Source organism: Bufo gargarizans, chromosome 10 (assembly GCF_014858855.1).
Source record: "Bufo gargarizans isolate SCDJY-AF-19 chromosome 10, ASM1485885v1, whole genome shotgun sequence".
In the NCBI taxonomy this organism is placed as follows: Eukaryota; Metazoa; Chordata; class Amphibia; order Anura; family Bufonidae; genus Bufo; species Bufo gargarizans.
This window is the reverse complement of record NC_058089.1, coordinates 20,287,651-20,302,865: the sequence shown is the minus strand read 5'-3', so window position 1 is coordinate 20,302,865 and position 15,215 is coordinate 20,287,651. Positions and strand designations below refer to the sequence as shown.

The following is a 15,215-nucleotide window of genomic DNA, read 5'->3' as shown; positions in this document are numbered from 1 at the left end:
GAAGCTGCAGTAGTCTCGGAGGGAGAGGATCTGGGTATCCGCTAGAATTTTAAATGACCTGACGTTGAGGAAGGAGCGGATACGAGAGATGTTGTTGATGGCAGAAGGTGGTAAGGGCAAAGCTGCAGGATCAGACTGCACAGAGTTTGTGTGTAGTCTGTTACCATGGAGACACATAGCTTTGCATAGGGTCTGTGAACACAAAAGGGTCGTAATGTTTAAACGTAGACGGTTTCATTTTTCATTTTCTTTATATTGCAATTAAAACAAATGCAAAGGTGGACAAGACATTGACCCATGTACTGGAGTTCTCCAACTTTCTAATAGACTTTATTTTATTTTTTTAAGCTCTCTGCTTGCCGACTGACAACCATGCTAGTACACATTCAGATTGAACCCTTTCTGAAAGCGATTTGTGCTGATGAGTGGGTGGCAGAGGGGACCCTTCCGGTGGGGATGGGGGTGTCAAATAAACGAGATGTCTGTGCAGCGCGTACAAGGTACTGCAGCCCATCTTAGGTTTTCATTAACAGTCTGTTCCTTTTTGTCCACAGATTGGTACGATTTGATCCCCTTGGGCATTATCTTCTTACAGCTATTGTGAACCCCTCTAACCAGCAGGTAAGCTTCACAACGACCAGCCACCTCGAAGGGAAAGGTTACACCTGCCTAGGTTATCATCCCCGGAAGGCTTTTAAGGCCTCATGCACACGACCGTATGTGTTTTGCGGTCCCACCCCCCAAAAAACGATGACGTCCGTATGAATTTTTTTGCGGATCCTTTTTTTTTTTTTTTTTTTTTTTTTTTTGGTGGATCCATTGTAATAATGCCTATCCTTGTCTGCAAACTAGAAAAAAATAGGACATGCACTATTTTTTTGGGCGGGGCTACGGAACGGACATACTGATGCGCACAGCACAAGGAGTGCTGTCCGCATTTTTTGTGGACCCATTGAAATGAATGGGTCCGCATCCTATCAGCAAAAAAAAAACTGAACGGACAAGGAAACAAAACACGGTCGTGTGCATGAGGCCTAAAACGATTGTCTAGTTTGGACTGCTCTTACTTGTTTGAAGGGTCCCTTGAAAATAAGCAGATGATGAAATGTTCCGCTGCGGGGACCCCCAGCAGACAGCTGTAATCTGTAGGGAAACTTAGCAGTAAAGGCGCATTTAGACACATCAATAGTCGTCCGGATGTGCCAACTATCGAAACGCTCATCATCGGGTGATCCTGTCGCTCATGCAGGCCTAAACAGCGATCTATTGCTCAGAAGTTATGATTCTGTGTAAGGAAGAGGGATTGCTGTAGCGATTTCCCCCGTCCTCATACTGTGAAGGACATCGCTGCACGTAAATGCGCAGTCTCCTTCACTGAACGAACAGCCGACTATCGAGAAGGAGCGCTGGTCGGTCAGTCGGCCCATCTAAATCCACCTTGTGTTTCTGTGCAGTGCCACCACAGGGGAAATTGAATCATTACACAGTAGTCATTCACATTACTGGGATGTCCACCCTATTTAAAGGGGTTATCCCATGATTATTGTAAATCGGACATCTTGTAGTACGTGGCAAGCTTTTTCAAAGGTCACAAGAAGGGTCCATTCAGATGTCCGCTATCAGCGGAACGCAAAACACTGGCGCCAAACATCGCCGGAACTTAAATAGAGGATTCCTATTCTTGTCCGCAGCTACGGACAAGAATAGGACATGCTCTATTTTTTTTGCGGAGCCGCGGACTGAAAGTTCGTGGCCGTAGACTGGAAATGCGGACAGCACACGGTGTCCGCATCTTTTCCGGCCCCATTGAAAATGAAAGGGTCCGCATAATTGTGGAACAGATCCGAACCCATTCTACGGACGTCTGAATGGACCTGAATCCAGAGATCTGCATGGAGGATGGAACTGAGCATGTGCACCCACTTCAGCGAGGTGGACATAGAAATAAGAAAAAGAACAAACTGGCACAATACAGATACATTTTATTGAATAACTCATTGGTTGTATCAAAGTTTTAATAGTTTTTTACCAGGTGCTGGTTCGAAAACTGGTTGAGAATATTTATTGTGGGACAACCCCTTTAAGAGATGTCCCGGCCAATCGGGTGTTCTTTGTAGCTCCGCCACCAGAAATCTGTGCGCCAAAGTTATAGAACACTGTCGACATTGATTAGACCATCACTTTAAAAAAAGGCTGGGTTGTCTGTGTAATGCAGGAGAGTTTCCTAGTTAGTGTTGAGCGAACTTGTGTTTTAAGTTCGGCGTCTAAAGTTCAGCTTCGTGTTATTAAAGAATCACGTTATGGATTCTAAATTCCGTTATGTTCCATGGTAGCGGGATCCATAACGCAATTCTTCAATAACCCGAACTTTAGACGCCAAACTTTTTAAACACAAGTTCGCTCAACACTACTCCTAGTGTGTTGTCTTTTTGGTGACCTGATTATTTTCTTACAGAGCGATGAAGAATCCGAGATCCCCCTCGATAGCGCCGAGATTCCCATCTACCGACAGCGCTCCCTGCTGCCGACTCAACCGGTCCGCCGTACGCCGCTGCTCCACAACTTCTTGCACATGCTGTCATCGCGCTCATCAGGCACCCAGGCTGGAGAACAGCCTCCAGTACAAGACTCTGCCACCCCCTCCCCTCCGCCACCACCTCCACCCCCTCCCCCAGCAACTGAAAGCAATCAAAGGCTTATTTATACTCGTATTCGAGACCGTGCCCCTGGTGTCACCACCCCATGCTGCCAAGACCCCAATATGCTGTGCCTCTGCGTCCGATGCTCTAGTGCACGGTTGTCTTCTTCTCTTTTCCCCCACCCTGAAGCGCCAGGTACTCCCTCCACTTCTTCGGGGGCTACCTCCACTTCCTATTCTCCAGTACAAAGCGACCCCCAGCATTCTTTGGAACGGCAGCAGCACCAGTCCTCTGCCCAGCACGATCATGGACTCCTAAGCCGACCTTCTGCCTTCAGTAGCGTGCACAGCAGCACAGCTGGTAACACACTGCGCAGTCTTAGCCTGGGACCTATGCGCCGCTCACTCACCGGGCAGCCATCTCGCTATCAGCAGCCGACCACCGATATAGGTGGTTCTGAGTGGACTCGCACTGTGCTTAGTATGGGATCCCGTTCTGAGATTGAGCCCATGCCACCTCCCCGGACGAGTGCCTCGTCTGTAAGCTTGTTGTCTGTTCTCAGGCAGCAGGAAGGCGAGTCCTCCTCATCTGTCTATACGTCGGCCACAGAGGGCCGAGGATTTCCCACCACTGAGCAGGATAACCCTGGCAGTCAGCCGCCTGTACACCCCACCACCTCCCGAACAGATTTGCAGTGTGACCTGAGGCGGTTCTTCCTTGAGTATGACCGTCAATATGACCTTGAACCCGGAGCTCCGGGCGCAACCCAGGGACAAGCTCATGAAATGCTTAATAACAATCTGGAGCCTGAGCAGCCGGGCCCTTCACATCAGTCAAACCAGGCGCACAGCGGCGAGAGTGCTGCAAATCAGCCTAGAGGGCACATGAATCGGTGTCGTGCATGCCACAACCTGCTGACGTTCAACAATGACACCCTGCGCTGGGAGAGGACCCCACCAACGTATCAAGAAAGTGCGGGTATGCCCCCCTGGCAACCCCCTCCCGTTCCTTCGCCAAGCACTTTCCAGGCTGGTCTGGCCGCTGGCAGCACAGAGCAGCCTGGCACCGCCGGGGTTGAGAGACCAGACATAGGAACCATACCTGGTGGCACTGGACGTTTGGAAGCTGGGACAACACCGGAAGAGAGAGCAGTGGGCGTAGCTTATAATCCTGAGACCGAGCACTGGGAACGGGTCTACAGTCAGCCTGCTACTGTTAACCGGGCTCCGAATGTACCCCAAGAGGCCTTACCACAAGATCTCCACGAGGAGGGCACAGAGGAGGACTCTCTTAGAAGGTAAGACCTGCTCCTCAGGGCTCACCATGTGTCATACAGCAGGTACTCAAAAGGACCAGTCAGCGCTTTGGACTTGTCTGTTTTGGTCAATTATTGTATCCTTCATGAAACAACGTTTACCATCAACTCTGCGGCGTGCTGCTCCTCTGTTATTCCTCCTGAAATGTATGAATAGTAAGCACTCGTGGTTGCCGCTTCCATTTTTTTTGTGGTGTGACCCTACAAAATCATCCACTGTAAACGGTAACGGACAGAGAAATTGTTAAAAGGGCTTTCCGAGATTTTAATACTGAGGATAGGTCATCAGTATTAAAATCTCGGAAAACTAATTTAATCCCATTTGTCAATGAGTTTATGCATTTCCAGGTGGAATAGCTAAGGAACAGCGCATTGAATGATGATGGTAAATCCTAGCAATGTGCCATCAATGTCGGAGACATGATAAAGTGCCATTTATCATGTAGAGAATGTTACTACCAGCAACTTACTAATGTATTATTAACCATATCGCCTCCTTTGCTGGCTGGATTCATTTTTCCACCACATTATACACTGCTCGTTTCCATGGTTACAGACCACCCTGCAATCCATCAGTGGTGGTCGTGCTTGCACACTGTATGAAAAAGCTTCATCCTCTCTGGTGGCCGGGACCATGGGAGCGCACATAGGCTAGTGCTTTTTCCTATATTGTGCAAGCACGACCACCGCTGCTGGATTGCAGGGTGGTCTGTAACCATGGAAACGAGCAGTGTATAATGTGATGGAAAAATGAATGACGCCAGCAAAGGAGGCAATATGGTTAATAATACATTAGTAAGTTGCTGGTAGTAACGTTCTCTACATGATAAATGCCACTTACTGAAGTGAGACGACCCCTTTGAAGGCCTATTCCCGTCTCAGACATTGATGGCATATTGCTAGGATCATCATCTTATAGGTGCGGGTCCCACCTCTGGGACCTGCTGTTATCGCTAGAACGTGGCCCCCAAGTTAACAGAGCGCCGTCGCGTTCTGAAAATAGCTGAGCGCTGGCTAGGCGCAATCGCATAGCGCTGAATCGAGAGGTGGCGCTTGCATGGTCTGCTCTTCACTGCTATGGGACTTCCAAAAACAGTCAATACACTCGCTTGGGTATTTTTGGAACTCCCGTAGCGGTGAATGGAGAGCACGGCACAAATGCTTAGTGTGCTCTTCTTCACTTCAGGGGCCCCGTTCTGGAGATGGGTGCGGGTCCTAACTCTGGAACCCACTCCTATCTGACATTGACTGTCTATACTAGCGATATGCTCACATGGGATAACCCCTTTTAGAGGAGTTTTCCAGGACCCAACATGTCGCACATAGCCATCTTAATTGCACAGACCACACGTGTAGGAGAGTTTGTAATATACTTAATGTTCTGAAGTTGCCTGGATCGCCTCCCGGGAACCCGGTCATGTGGCGCTCCTCTTCTGAAAGTCCTGCTTCCGCCAACGTCGTGTCGTAGCTGGGGCTGTGGACGGTGCGCATGGCCATATCGGGTGGATTCAGGAGTTTGTGCAGGGATTAGTCCTGGCCCAGTCCACAACTCGGGCTGGAAACCCGGTATAGGTCAGAAGGGGAGCGTCACGTTATCTCGGAAGGCCGATCCACGCAACTTGGGAACGCTAACTATATTACAAACTTTCTCCTACGAGTGTTCTGTGTCATTAGGGTGACTCTGCAGGGCCCGCTGGATCCCAGAAGACCCCTTTCAAGTGTGGAGAGCTGGTAGATTCACTTTACCCACTGTCTACCTATGTAAGATGGCTAAAAACGCTGCGGGAGTGTGTGGAACAAATATTATTACTTGTCTGTATACCCCAGAGGTGTCGCCGCCCGACCACAGGTTCCTGTGGTGCCATGAGTTCCAGCTCCGTTAAACCCCAAGTCAGAACATAAGAGATCCAAGGAATATGAACATGAGAATCCAGCCAAATTACGATATTTGCTTTTGAGCATGGCGGTGTGTAAACCACAGCCTGCTGTCCGGGGAAAAATGAGTAGAGGACGCAGCGCCCCCCTTCATCCTCAGGATCGGTTGTGTTCCTAGATGTCAGGAGTGACGGTGTATCCTATGTGCAATCACTTTGTAAGATGATAAAGTTGTCTTCATTTCACCCATGGTCCATTGGTGCGGACATGCCTCTTGGGCAACCTGACTGTGGTATACCAGTAGTTTCAATCACAAAACCAAACGTGTAAATTCTTGTTGTATACCACCTCCACGACGGGTCAACGTTTGCCGTCAGGTAAGGCTACTTTCACACTGGCGTTTAGGCTTTTCCGTTTCTGAGATCCGTTCGGGGCTCTCACACGCGGTCCAAAACGGATCAGTTTGCATTCTAATGGAAAAGGATCCGCTCAGAATGCATCAGTTTGCCTCCGTTCCGTCTCCAACGCTTGCAGTGTTTTGGTGTCCAGTCTGGCGAAACTGAGCCCAACAGATCCGTCCTGGCACACAATGGAAGTCAATGGGGACGCATCCGTTTTCACTGGACACAATCTGGCACATTAGAAAACGGATCCGTCCTCCATTGACTTTCAATAGGTGCTCAAGACGGATCCATCTTGGCTATGTTAACAATAATACAAACGGATCCGTTCTGAACAGATGCAGACGGTTGTATTATCTGAACGGATCCGTCTGTGCAGATCCATGACTGATCCGCAACAAACGCGAGTGTGAACGTAGCCTAATCTGTCCTATTTCCAGGGATGTCCACTATGTCTGATCGGTGGGGGGGTCAGGCGCCCGGGATCAGCGGTCTGAAGAAGCTACAACTCTGGTGAGCACTGTGGTCTCCTCGTAGCTTGCACAGCACCATCCATTGTAAAGGCGGCTGTGCTTGGTATTATACTCAGCCCCTTTCACTTGCTCCTAGGCCGGGTGTCGGACCCCCACGATCAGATACTGATGACATATCCTGAGGATAGGTCATTGGTGTTAAACACTCAGACATCCCCTTTACGCAGATTTTATTATGCTTAATGAGGATTAGGAGCGACATTCTGACATGTCCAGAGAGGTCATTTTTAAGCAGGGAAATATAATGGGGTTGTCGGACACAGGCAATAACTTGCTATACGTCTTCTTTCCACTTGGTGGTGCTGCAGGACATAAGGTATTGCATCTAATCTGTAGCGTGAGCCGTCACCATTAGAGGATATTTGGGCTTTATGTGTACATTGCCCCCTGCAGGCAGAGCCCTGTATGGTCCGTCTGGAGACCCTTTGGCCCTTGCAGGGGAACGCTCCAAGCCTTATGTAGCGGAAAATCTGTGGTGTATTACAGTAGAAGTACATTTTTCAAATTTCCTCCACCCGCAGCATGTCCATTTATTTAGCGGATTTCACCCTTTGCAATGACGAGTGTGAAATTGGCAGAAAACTCGGTTGCAAATCTGCATGCAACGGGTTGTTTTCCTCTTGATTAAAGTCCCAGTTTTTGGACGCCTGAGAATAGCTGCTTCTTATGAAGGCGGCCCCTGTCTACATGTCCTATTAGGGCCTATGGGCATCTAGGAAGGGGGTCCCCAACTCACCCCACCCTATATGAGCCAGAACAGAGTGCCACTTTAGCAGACCTGTCCTTTTTTTTTTTTTTTTTTTTTTTAAGGGGGTTTAATATTGATGGCCTATTTTCCGAATGGGTCATCAATATCTGATTGGTGGCAGTCCGAATTCCAACACTCCCGCCGATCAGCTGCGTAGCCTATTCCTCGGCCGGTGATCACCTGATCTAGGCACAGCTCAGCCCCCATTCAAGCGAAGGTGCCTGAGCTGCAATACCAAGTACTGCCACTATACAAGCGGTGGCGCTGTGCTCTGTAAGCTGTCGGGAGGCTGCAACGCTCACTGGAGCACTGCAATCTCTTCAGCTGATTAGCGGGGGTGGGGGGGGGTCCCGGTGTGGACCCCCACCAATCAGATATTGATGACCTATCCTGAGGATAGATCATCCCTGGGAAACCCCCTTTAAACCCTCCCTGTTCTACCGTTCCCTTGTAATACTCAGAGGGGAAGTATCCTAGTCCTCAGCAGTCCCCTCACGTGCCCTAATTTCACTCATCAGGCGCTCTACACTTTTACACAATGCAAATGAGCTCTTTTATTTAACTCTCAGGCTGGCACCTTCGCGGGCACTTTGGCCGGTCGATGAAGTCCTGCACTGCTTGTGGACTAAAGAGAAACTATTCAGCCGCAGCGTAGAGGCCACGCTCTCCTCGTCGCCTGGTCTCTCCGCAATGTCTCTTCCCTCCCGCCGAGCTTCCTCTCCTGTGGCTAATGTAAAAAGCCTCATGGGATGTGTAGTCCTCCAGCAAAGCGCAAAGGCTGCCCGATATGGCCTTTCGCGTTTTGGTCTCTAGGATTGTTTGCTTTTAATTTGCTGTTATGGTATATCCGTTCCCTCGGCTTCCAGTAGACTGCGGGTTTCTTGCTGAGGGTAGGTTAATTGCCTTTAACGGCTCCTGTGGTACAGACGTGTATACTCGCCGGCTGGTCCCGGGTGTATGGCAGATAGAATAAAATGCGAGTGCTCCAGTATCTTATATTCTGCAGGGACTCTCACAACATGCGTGATCTGTAAGTCATGATGACTACTACCTATCTCGTGTGTGGGGTCTGTTATGTTTTTGGAATGGCACCCTATACCCCTTAAACGGCAAAAAGCATTTTTGATGGCCCATACTCAAGATAGATCATCAATCGGGGGGGGGGGGGGGGGCGCTAAACCAATGGATGGCGCTGTGAGGGAGGCAGACCCCCGCACATCTGATATTGATAACTAGGGATGAGCGAATTTCATATTTTGAAGTTCTTGTGCGGGTTGGTGTTGCGGATATTTACTGAATTGCGTTACCACAGGACATAACGCAATTTCATGACGGAATGCCTTTAAAGGCATTCCGTTATAATAGAAGTCTATGGCCTGCATAACGGATCCCTCCGGTTTACGTTATGCAGGAGAGGACTCTAGCATAAAGTAAACCGGAGGGGATCCGTTATGCAGGCCATAGACTTCTATTATAACGGAATGCCTTTAAAGGCATTCCGTCATGAAATTGCGTTATGTCCGTGGTAACGCAATTCAGTAAATACCGCAACACCAACCCGCACAAGAACTTCAAAATATGAAATTCGTTCATCCCTAGTCATCAATATCCGATGTGCGGGGGTCTGCATCCCTGCATCCCTAACAGCGCCATCCATTGGATAGTGGTTGTGCTTGGTACTGCAGCTCAACCCCATTTTACTTGAATGGGACTGAGCTGCACGTAGACCATGTGACCGATGAATGTGACGTCACCAGCCTAGAAAGAGGCATCCTGAGGATAGGTCATCAATATTAAAAACCCGCAAAACCCCTTTCCTGGAAAAGCTAACCCTGTGTTATGCCTTGTGCAGGCCTCCGGTGGATCCCTGTGTTATGTACCAAACCCTGAAGCCCTGTACTAGGCATGATGGACTGGAATCTTCTTTCGGCCTCATGCACACAATTATATGCATGCAAAACACTGATACCGGCCGCGTGCGTCCTGCACTCTTCTCAGGCCCTCGCAGCCCTCATTCATGTCTGCAAAACGGACAAGAATAGGGCATGTTCTATAATTCGCTGATCGGCCGCACCAATGCACACCTATGAAAGCCGCAAGTCTCAGGAAAATCGTGCAACCAAGAACATTTGCAACTTTTCGGTTGCTCGCCGTTGCCCGACTATGTAATAGCTGTGATTTGACGGTAAGGACGCAGCCCAATCTCAGAAACGTAGCAGCTGTCGCTCGCTACTTGCATTGTGGTCCTTGATGAAAAGTCACTATTGACTGTGGCTTCTATGGGGGGTTAAACACTCCTGGATTGGTGCCTCTGCCGGTATGGGCCATTCCAGCAGGAGCCCGGCTCTCACGTCACTGCTGTCTTCCGCACGGGAGAGCTTAGACTGGGCCACCATAGAAAGGTGGCGGCGGCGGCCCAGAATAAGGACTTTTGGCCGCACCCTTAGGCAGCAAGGCAACCATCAGTTCTTGAAGTTGATGGGTTGGAAACAGGAAACGTGGGCAAGGGACTGTGACGAGGACTAAATTTACGATGGGCGATCATGTGGGGTGTTCCTGGGATGTAGTGGTTAGTACCTACCAAAAGTGGTCCAAGGAAGGGCAATGGGTGAACTGGTGGCAAAGACATGGATGCCAAGGCTTATTGACGTGGGTGGGGTAGAGCTATTGTAGGACAAGTAGATGGAGAAGTTCCTGCAAAGGGGTTGGGACACGCAGGAGATGACGGCTGTTCATGGGTATCAGGTTTTAATGTTATGACTGATCGTTGACGACTCTGGCCTGAAATGCGTCAGCGCTCTATACATCACCACATCGCGTATATATAATATAGTTAAAGCCCAGCTGTTTCTTCAGATGAGGCTTTCAGCAGTGACATATAGAGATCCGCAGGCTGTGATTTGGGGAAGGGAGTCATTTGTATATAGCAATTAGCGGCGTGCGATCGGCGCTGGCACCGCTGTTCCTAATAACAGGCTTGCCGGAGTCGGGACCTCTCAACGAGCGTTACATATAGGAGAGAGGAGCCCCGTGTCATTGACAGAGATGGAAAATGAGAGGTTTTACACACGACAGATTGGAGGTGCGAGGTTAATTATCTCTGTTCCGGTTAATGACTCAAATAACGCATGCTTAATGAGCAGCGGAGGACTGACTAATGTCTGCGGTCGGACACGTGGGAAGACGCGGCTGTCTGGCGTGATGAGGGGGTGCTGGGCTGCCTGTACGGGTGTCAATTCGATCTAGCATAGAACGGGGGGGGGGGTGCTTGGGGGGTGTTGTGATTGAAAGTCACCCGTTGGTTTTTGCGTGACTTACTTTTTTCGGGTGTCGACCATTACAGCAGCCTTAGTGTAGAGCAGGGATGCTCAACCTGCGGCCCTCCAGCTGTTGCAAAACTGCAACTCCCAGCATGCCCGAACAGCCTACAGCAGGGCATTGTGGGAGTTGTAGTTGTACAACAGCTGGAGGGCTGCAGGTTGAGCATGCCTGGTGTAGAGGTATCCGCCCTCCTGCTCTCTTAAAGGGGTTGTCTTTACTCTCTTGGATAGCTTTCGCCCCGACCCTTGTTTGGCCGCCAGCACTTGCTCCTGGTCCTTCCATACACATGCGTACTTGGCCAGTCATGCGTGTGTGCCGGACACCAATATTCACCATTTTCCTCAGCCCTCCACCAGCTGTGACTGGTTGGTAGAGGGGGCATGCCGGACCACGTCTTCTGTAGTCACTCCAGCTCTGGAATTGCACCGCCTCACTGCTTCCATTCACTTCGGCTCTTGGAGGGAACTGCCCCGAAGCCAGGAGGAAGACGTGCTCTCCCTAAGCTTCAGGAAAGGGAAGCTAGCGATCCTTGACCTGAGCTGAAATGCCGTCCCGTCCAGTCAACCATTTGGTAGGAGGCCTCTAAATGCGGTGGTAACGCTCCGATCAATGGTAGTACTGGACATGGCAACCATTGATCACTTTCGGGACACGAGGGACATTTGTGCAGGTCTGCTTCTCATTCGCGATTCATCCTGACGCTTTCATCATACGTTTTCTAAAAACCCTGACTTTTCTAAATGTCAAATTATCCTAGCGATCCATCATTCGGCTGTCGGAGCAGACAACGCAAGACCTGATTATTTTCCTCTGTATCTGCTTAAAGGGGCGGACCAAGATTTTACTATGAATGGCCTGTCCTCCGGATAGACCATCAATATCTGATCGGTGGCGGTCAGACACCTCACCAATCGGCAGTTAGAGTGGCTCCGATGCTGGAACTACCCAGCTCTGTCCATTGTGTAGTGGATGGAGTTGGTAACCGTGTCACTGCTCTGATTTTAATACTAATGACCTATCCTCTGGATAGGTTATCAGTATCTGATCAGTGGGGGTCTGACACCCGGGACCCCCACCGATCATTTGTTTGAGAAGGCAGCGGTGCTCGCAGTAGCGCCACGGCCTTCTTGCAGCTTTTCCTAGGCCGTGGGATGTCGCGTTCATCGGTTACGTGGCCTAGGAGCAGCTCAGCCCCCATAGAAGTGAACGGGACTGAGCGCGAATACCAAGAACAGCCGCTGTAGAGTGTACAGCGCTGTGCTTGGTGAGCTGTGAGTATCGTTGCCTTCTCAAACAGCCGGTCAGAAGGGATTCCAGGTGTCGGACCCTCAAAGATCAGATGCCGATGACCTATCCAGAGGGTAAGATCATCGGTATTAAAATCTCAAAAAACCCATATGGAAAAGGTTGTCTTCGAGAGCCAAAATCTTTAAAGCGACCCTCCGAGCAGGAAGAAAAATGGAAAATGCCGTTTTTATTTTCTCTCAGACAGGATATTGCCCGCTGCCCCAGGTTATACTCACCTAGCCCCATCCTTCCGAAGGTCCGCAGGGGTCCTTGAACACACGGCTTCTCTTGAGCAGCTGCTTGTGTAGTGGCCGTCATGAGCTGCCCAGGAACCTGTATAGGAATTAGAGGAGTATGCTCATCTTATAAAGTGATGCCTGTTGCTAGGATATGCCACCACTTTATGATCAGTAGGGGGTCCGACCTCTGAAAATGAAGGGGACGCAGCACTGGTGTAGCTCCGTGTCCGCTTCCGTGGTTGTGTAGTGAACTGCTGATGTCAAATACCGCTGCAGCCCCTTCGTTTTGGGCATTCATAGTAGTTTTATAGGTTGAATGCCCACCGATCATAAAGTGTTGGCATATCTGAGTGAGCCGTCATCACTTTATAATATAAGAGTGCCCCTTTAACTCTGTGCCTGTCCTCTAGGGATAAAGAAGCCGAATTTGATTTTTCCCACAGGGTCCCTTATCTCCGGGGAGAGCAAAGACTCCTCGTCTGGTTTACTTCTTTCCCTTCCAGGCAGTGGGTGAGCTTAAAGGCTGTAGATGCCTTCAGAGCAGTTTTTTCTGATTTTGCTTTTTACTCATTTTGGACTAAAAATCTTCCTCCTTCCCTTAAGTTGGTCTTAATTAAAACATTTCAGCAGTTTTTGAGATGCAGGGTTTAAAAATCAGTCTGTTTGCAGAGTATCACTTCTGAGACCCGTCAGCTGATGGCTCATGTGAAGCCTTATCTCTGACCTCCATAAATGCTCATTCTTGTCAGGTTGAGTTTAGCTATAGTGAGCTAGCTATGATTAAGATGAGGAGATCAGAGATCAGGCTTCACATGAGCCTTCAGCTGATGGGACTGAGAAATTATACTCTGCCAACAGGCAGATTTTTTATTTTTATTTTTTTTAACTCCTATGTCTGAAACCGCTGACATTTTTTTTATAAAGATTGAAAAAATAATTGTTTTCCCCAAATGAGTAAAATGCAATCATTAAATAAAAATTGCCCTGAAGGTGTCCACAGCCTGTAAAATGCTCTAAATACACCGCAGGCCGATTTTCTGGTATAATGAGAATAGCTCAGTGTCTATGAATCCAGGGCGGCCGCGCTGATACCTATTTTTAGTTGGTACTGAAGGCGGACTCTCCAGGAAATCGGTGAAGCAGGTCTGACCTGGCCAGAGGCTTCCCCGCTGCATCCAGATGTAGCCACTGCCGTCACCGAGCATCCGCTGAGCTGCCAGGTGCTGCTCTCCGAGGAAGGGGGGGATATTTATAGAAGTGGTTGGGGGGGGGGGGGGGGGGGCTCTGCATACCTTAGAGGCTATCCTTTAACTCTTCACTAGCCTGGATGTAGACCATGGGGTTCAGAGTCTTGATTCCCATCCTGCACATACAGATCGCACTGATCCATCTCTGAAGTAGTTCACAGTTGTATTCTTATATACATAGTGTATTCAAGGAGATATATAGATGGAAATGATGGCAGTTCAGACACCCAGCCAAGGGGTGGCGCTCTATAGAGCAGTAGCGCTGAGTGACGTCACGTTCATCGGTCACATGGCTAAGTGCGATACCCAGCGCGGCCGCTATACTATGTATGGCGCTGTGCGTGGTAAGAGCGCCGGTGCCTTCTCAAACGGCTGATTACACGTCGGTGTAATGTTTATGTTCGCCTTGTGTGTGGGGGGGTCAGCAAAACAGTCTAGTGGGGGGGATTTTCCCAGTATAGACAGTGATGACCTCCTACCACTAGGATGCACCATCAGGGGTCCTACTGGTTCATTCTCTTCTGAGTACCAAAACTTCTTAGGACTGTGGTATAATACCAGACACAACACATGGTTGGGACCAGTAGTCTGTCTCTAAAAGAATCTGGGCCCCCTACATTTTAAGAATCGGTGAGGTCCCCGGTAACTATCAAGCCCATGACCAAGTTTAGTTGAGTCCCATGTAAAAAGCACGAGTCTGCAGCATCTAGAGGTGCGATAAAACATATGCGTATCCTGTGTTATCTGTGTACACTTGCTATCTGTTATTGTAATCCTGCCTGTGATGATAATGAGATGACTGCAGCGCAGAGAAAATTTCATGCTGCAGTGTTCTGAGCACAGATCAGTCTATCGATAGCAGGTGTGTGCGGATCCCGTCTCTGCCGCTGCCCTACGATCTTTTTACGGACATCCATATTTGCTCGTCTCCAGGTAGAGTTCCCCTTTATGACTTCTCCTCGCTGCCATCTGCGTACGTCCCATACCCACTTCCCTCTCTTTCTCTTCCCTTATCTGCTTCTGCTTTCTCTCCCCTCTTTCTTTATCTGTCCTCTGTGAAAAGAAGCTTAGCTGCAGGCTCCACGCGGTTCGAGGCAAGTTGGCGTTTTCCTGCAGCGCCGCTCTAAACCTGCTGTCACAGATAAGTTTTTTTTTTTTTCGTAGCGTTAAACACAATTCAGCATCTTTCTCTGTCCTCAATTCCATTCTTCCGCTCCAGAGAATGGTAGCCCGCATCCACCCGTCCTTTTCAGTGCCGGAGGGGGGGAGCGGCACCGAACGGAGACGAGCCTCGTCAGTGCCGCGTCTTCCACTCCTTTGTTCGTCCTAATAGGATATGTAAATTCCAATCTGGGAGAAAATGGAACATTTTTTAATGAAACGGCAAAGTACAAAAGCACTCCAAATCAAAAAGGAAAATCCCCGCGCCTGTGAATCAGCCGCTCGGTTTCAGAGGTTCCAAGAGAATTCAATGAATGGCCTCCGTCTCCTCACTTTTCATCCCGCTCAACCCGTTCGGTTTTTGATGCCCCCCCTCAGAGCAGAGGAATAGTAAAGGGTTCTGCTTGTCGCTCACACCCTGGTAAAGGCTCGGTGTCTGCTCCCAGCTA

The 15,215-nt window shown here is 49.3% G+C and overlaps 1 protein-coding gene across 3 annotated transcripts in view; it reads left to right on the top strand.

Moving 5' to 3' along the window:
• The window catches only part of AMBRA1 (autophagy and beclin 1 regulator 1), a 97,702-nt gene that overhangs the window by 24,639 nt on the left and 57,848 nt on the right, over positions 1-15,215 (top strand). For all 3 annotated transcript variants that reach the window (XM_044269996.1, XM_044269995.1, XM_044269997.1), the window contains exons 6-7: positions 555-621; positions 2,456-3,936. In XM_044269996.1, the coding sequence (XP_044125931.1) occupies positions 555-621; positions 2,456-3,936 (1,548 nt within the window). The remainder of the gene's footprint in view (positions 1-554; positions 622-2,455; positions 3,937-15,215) is intronic.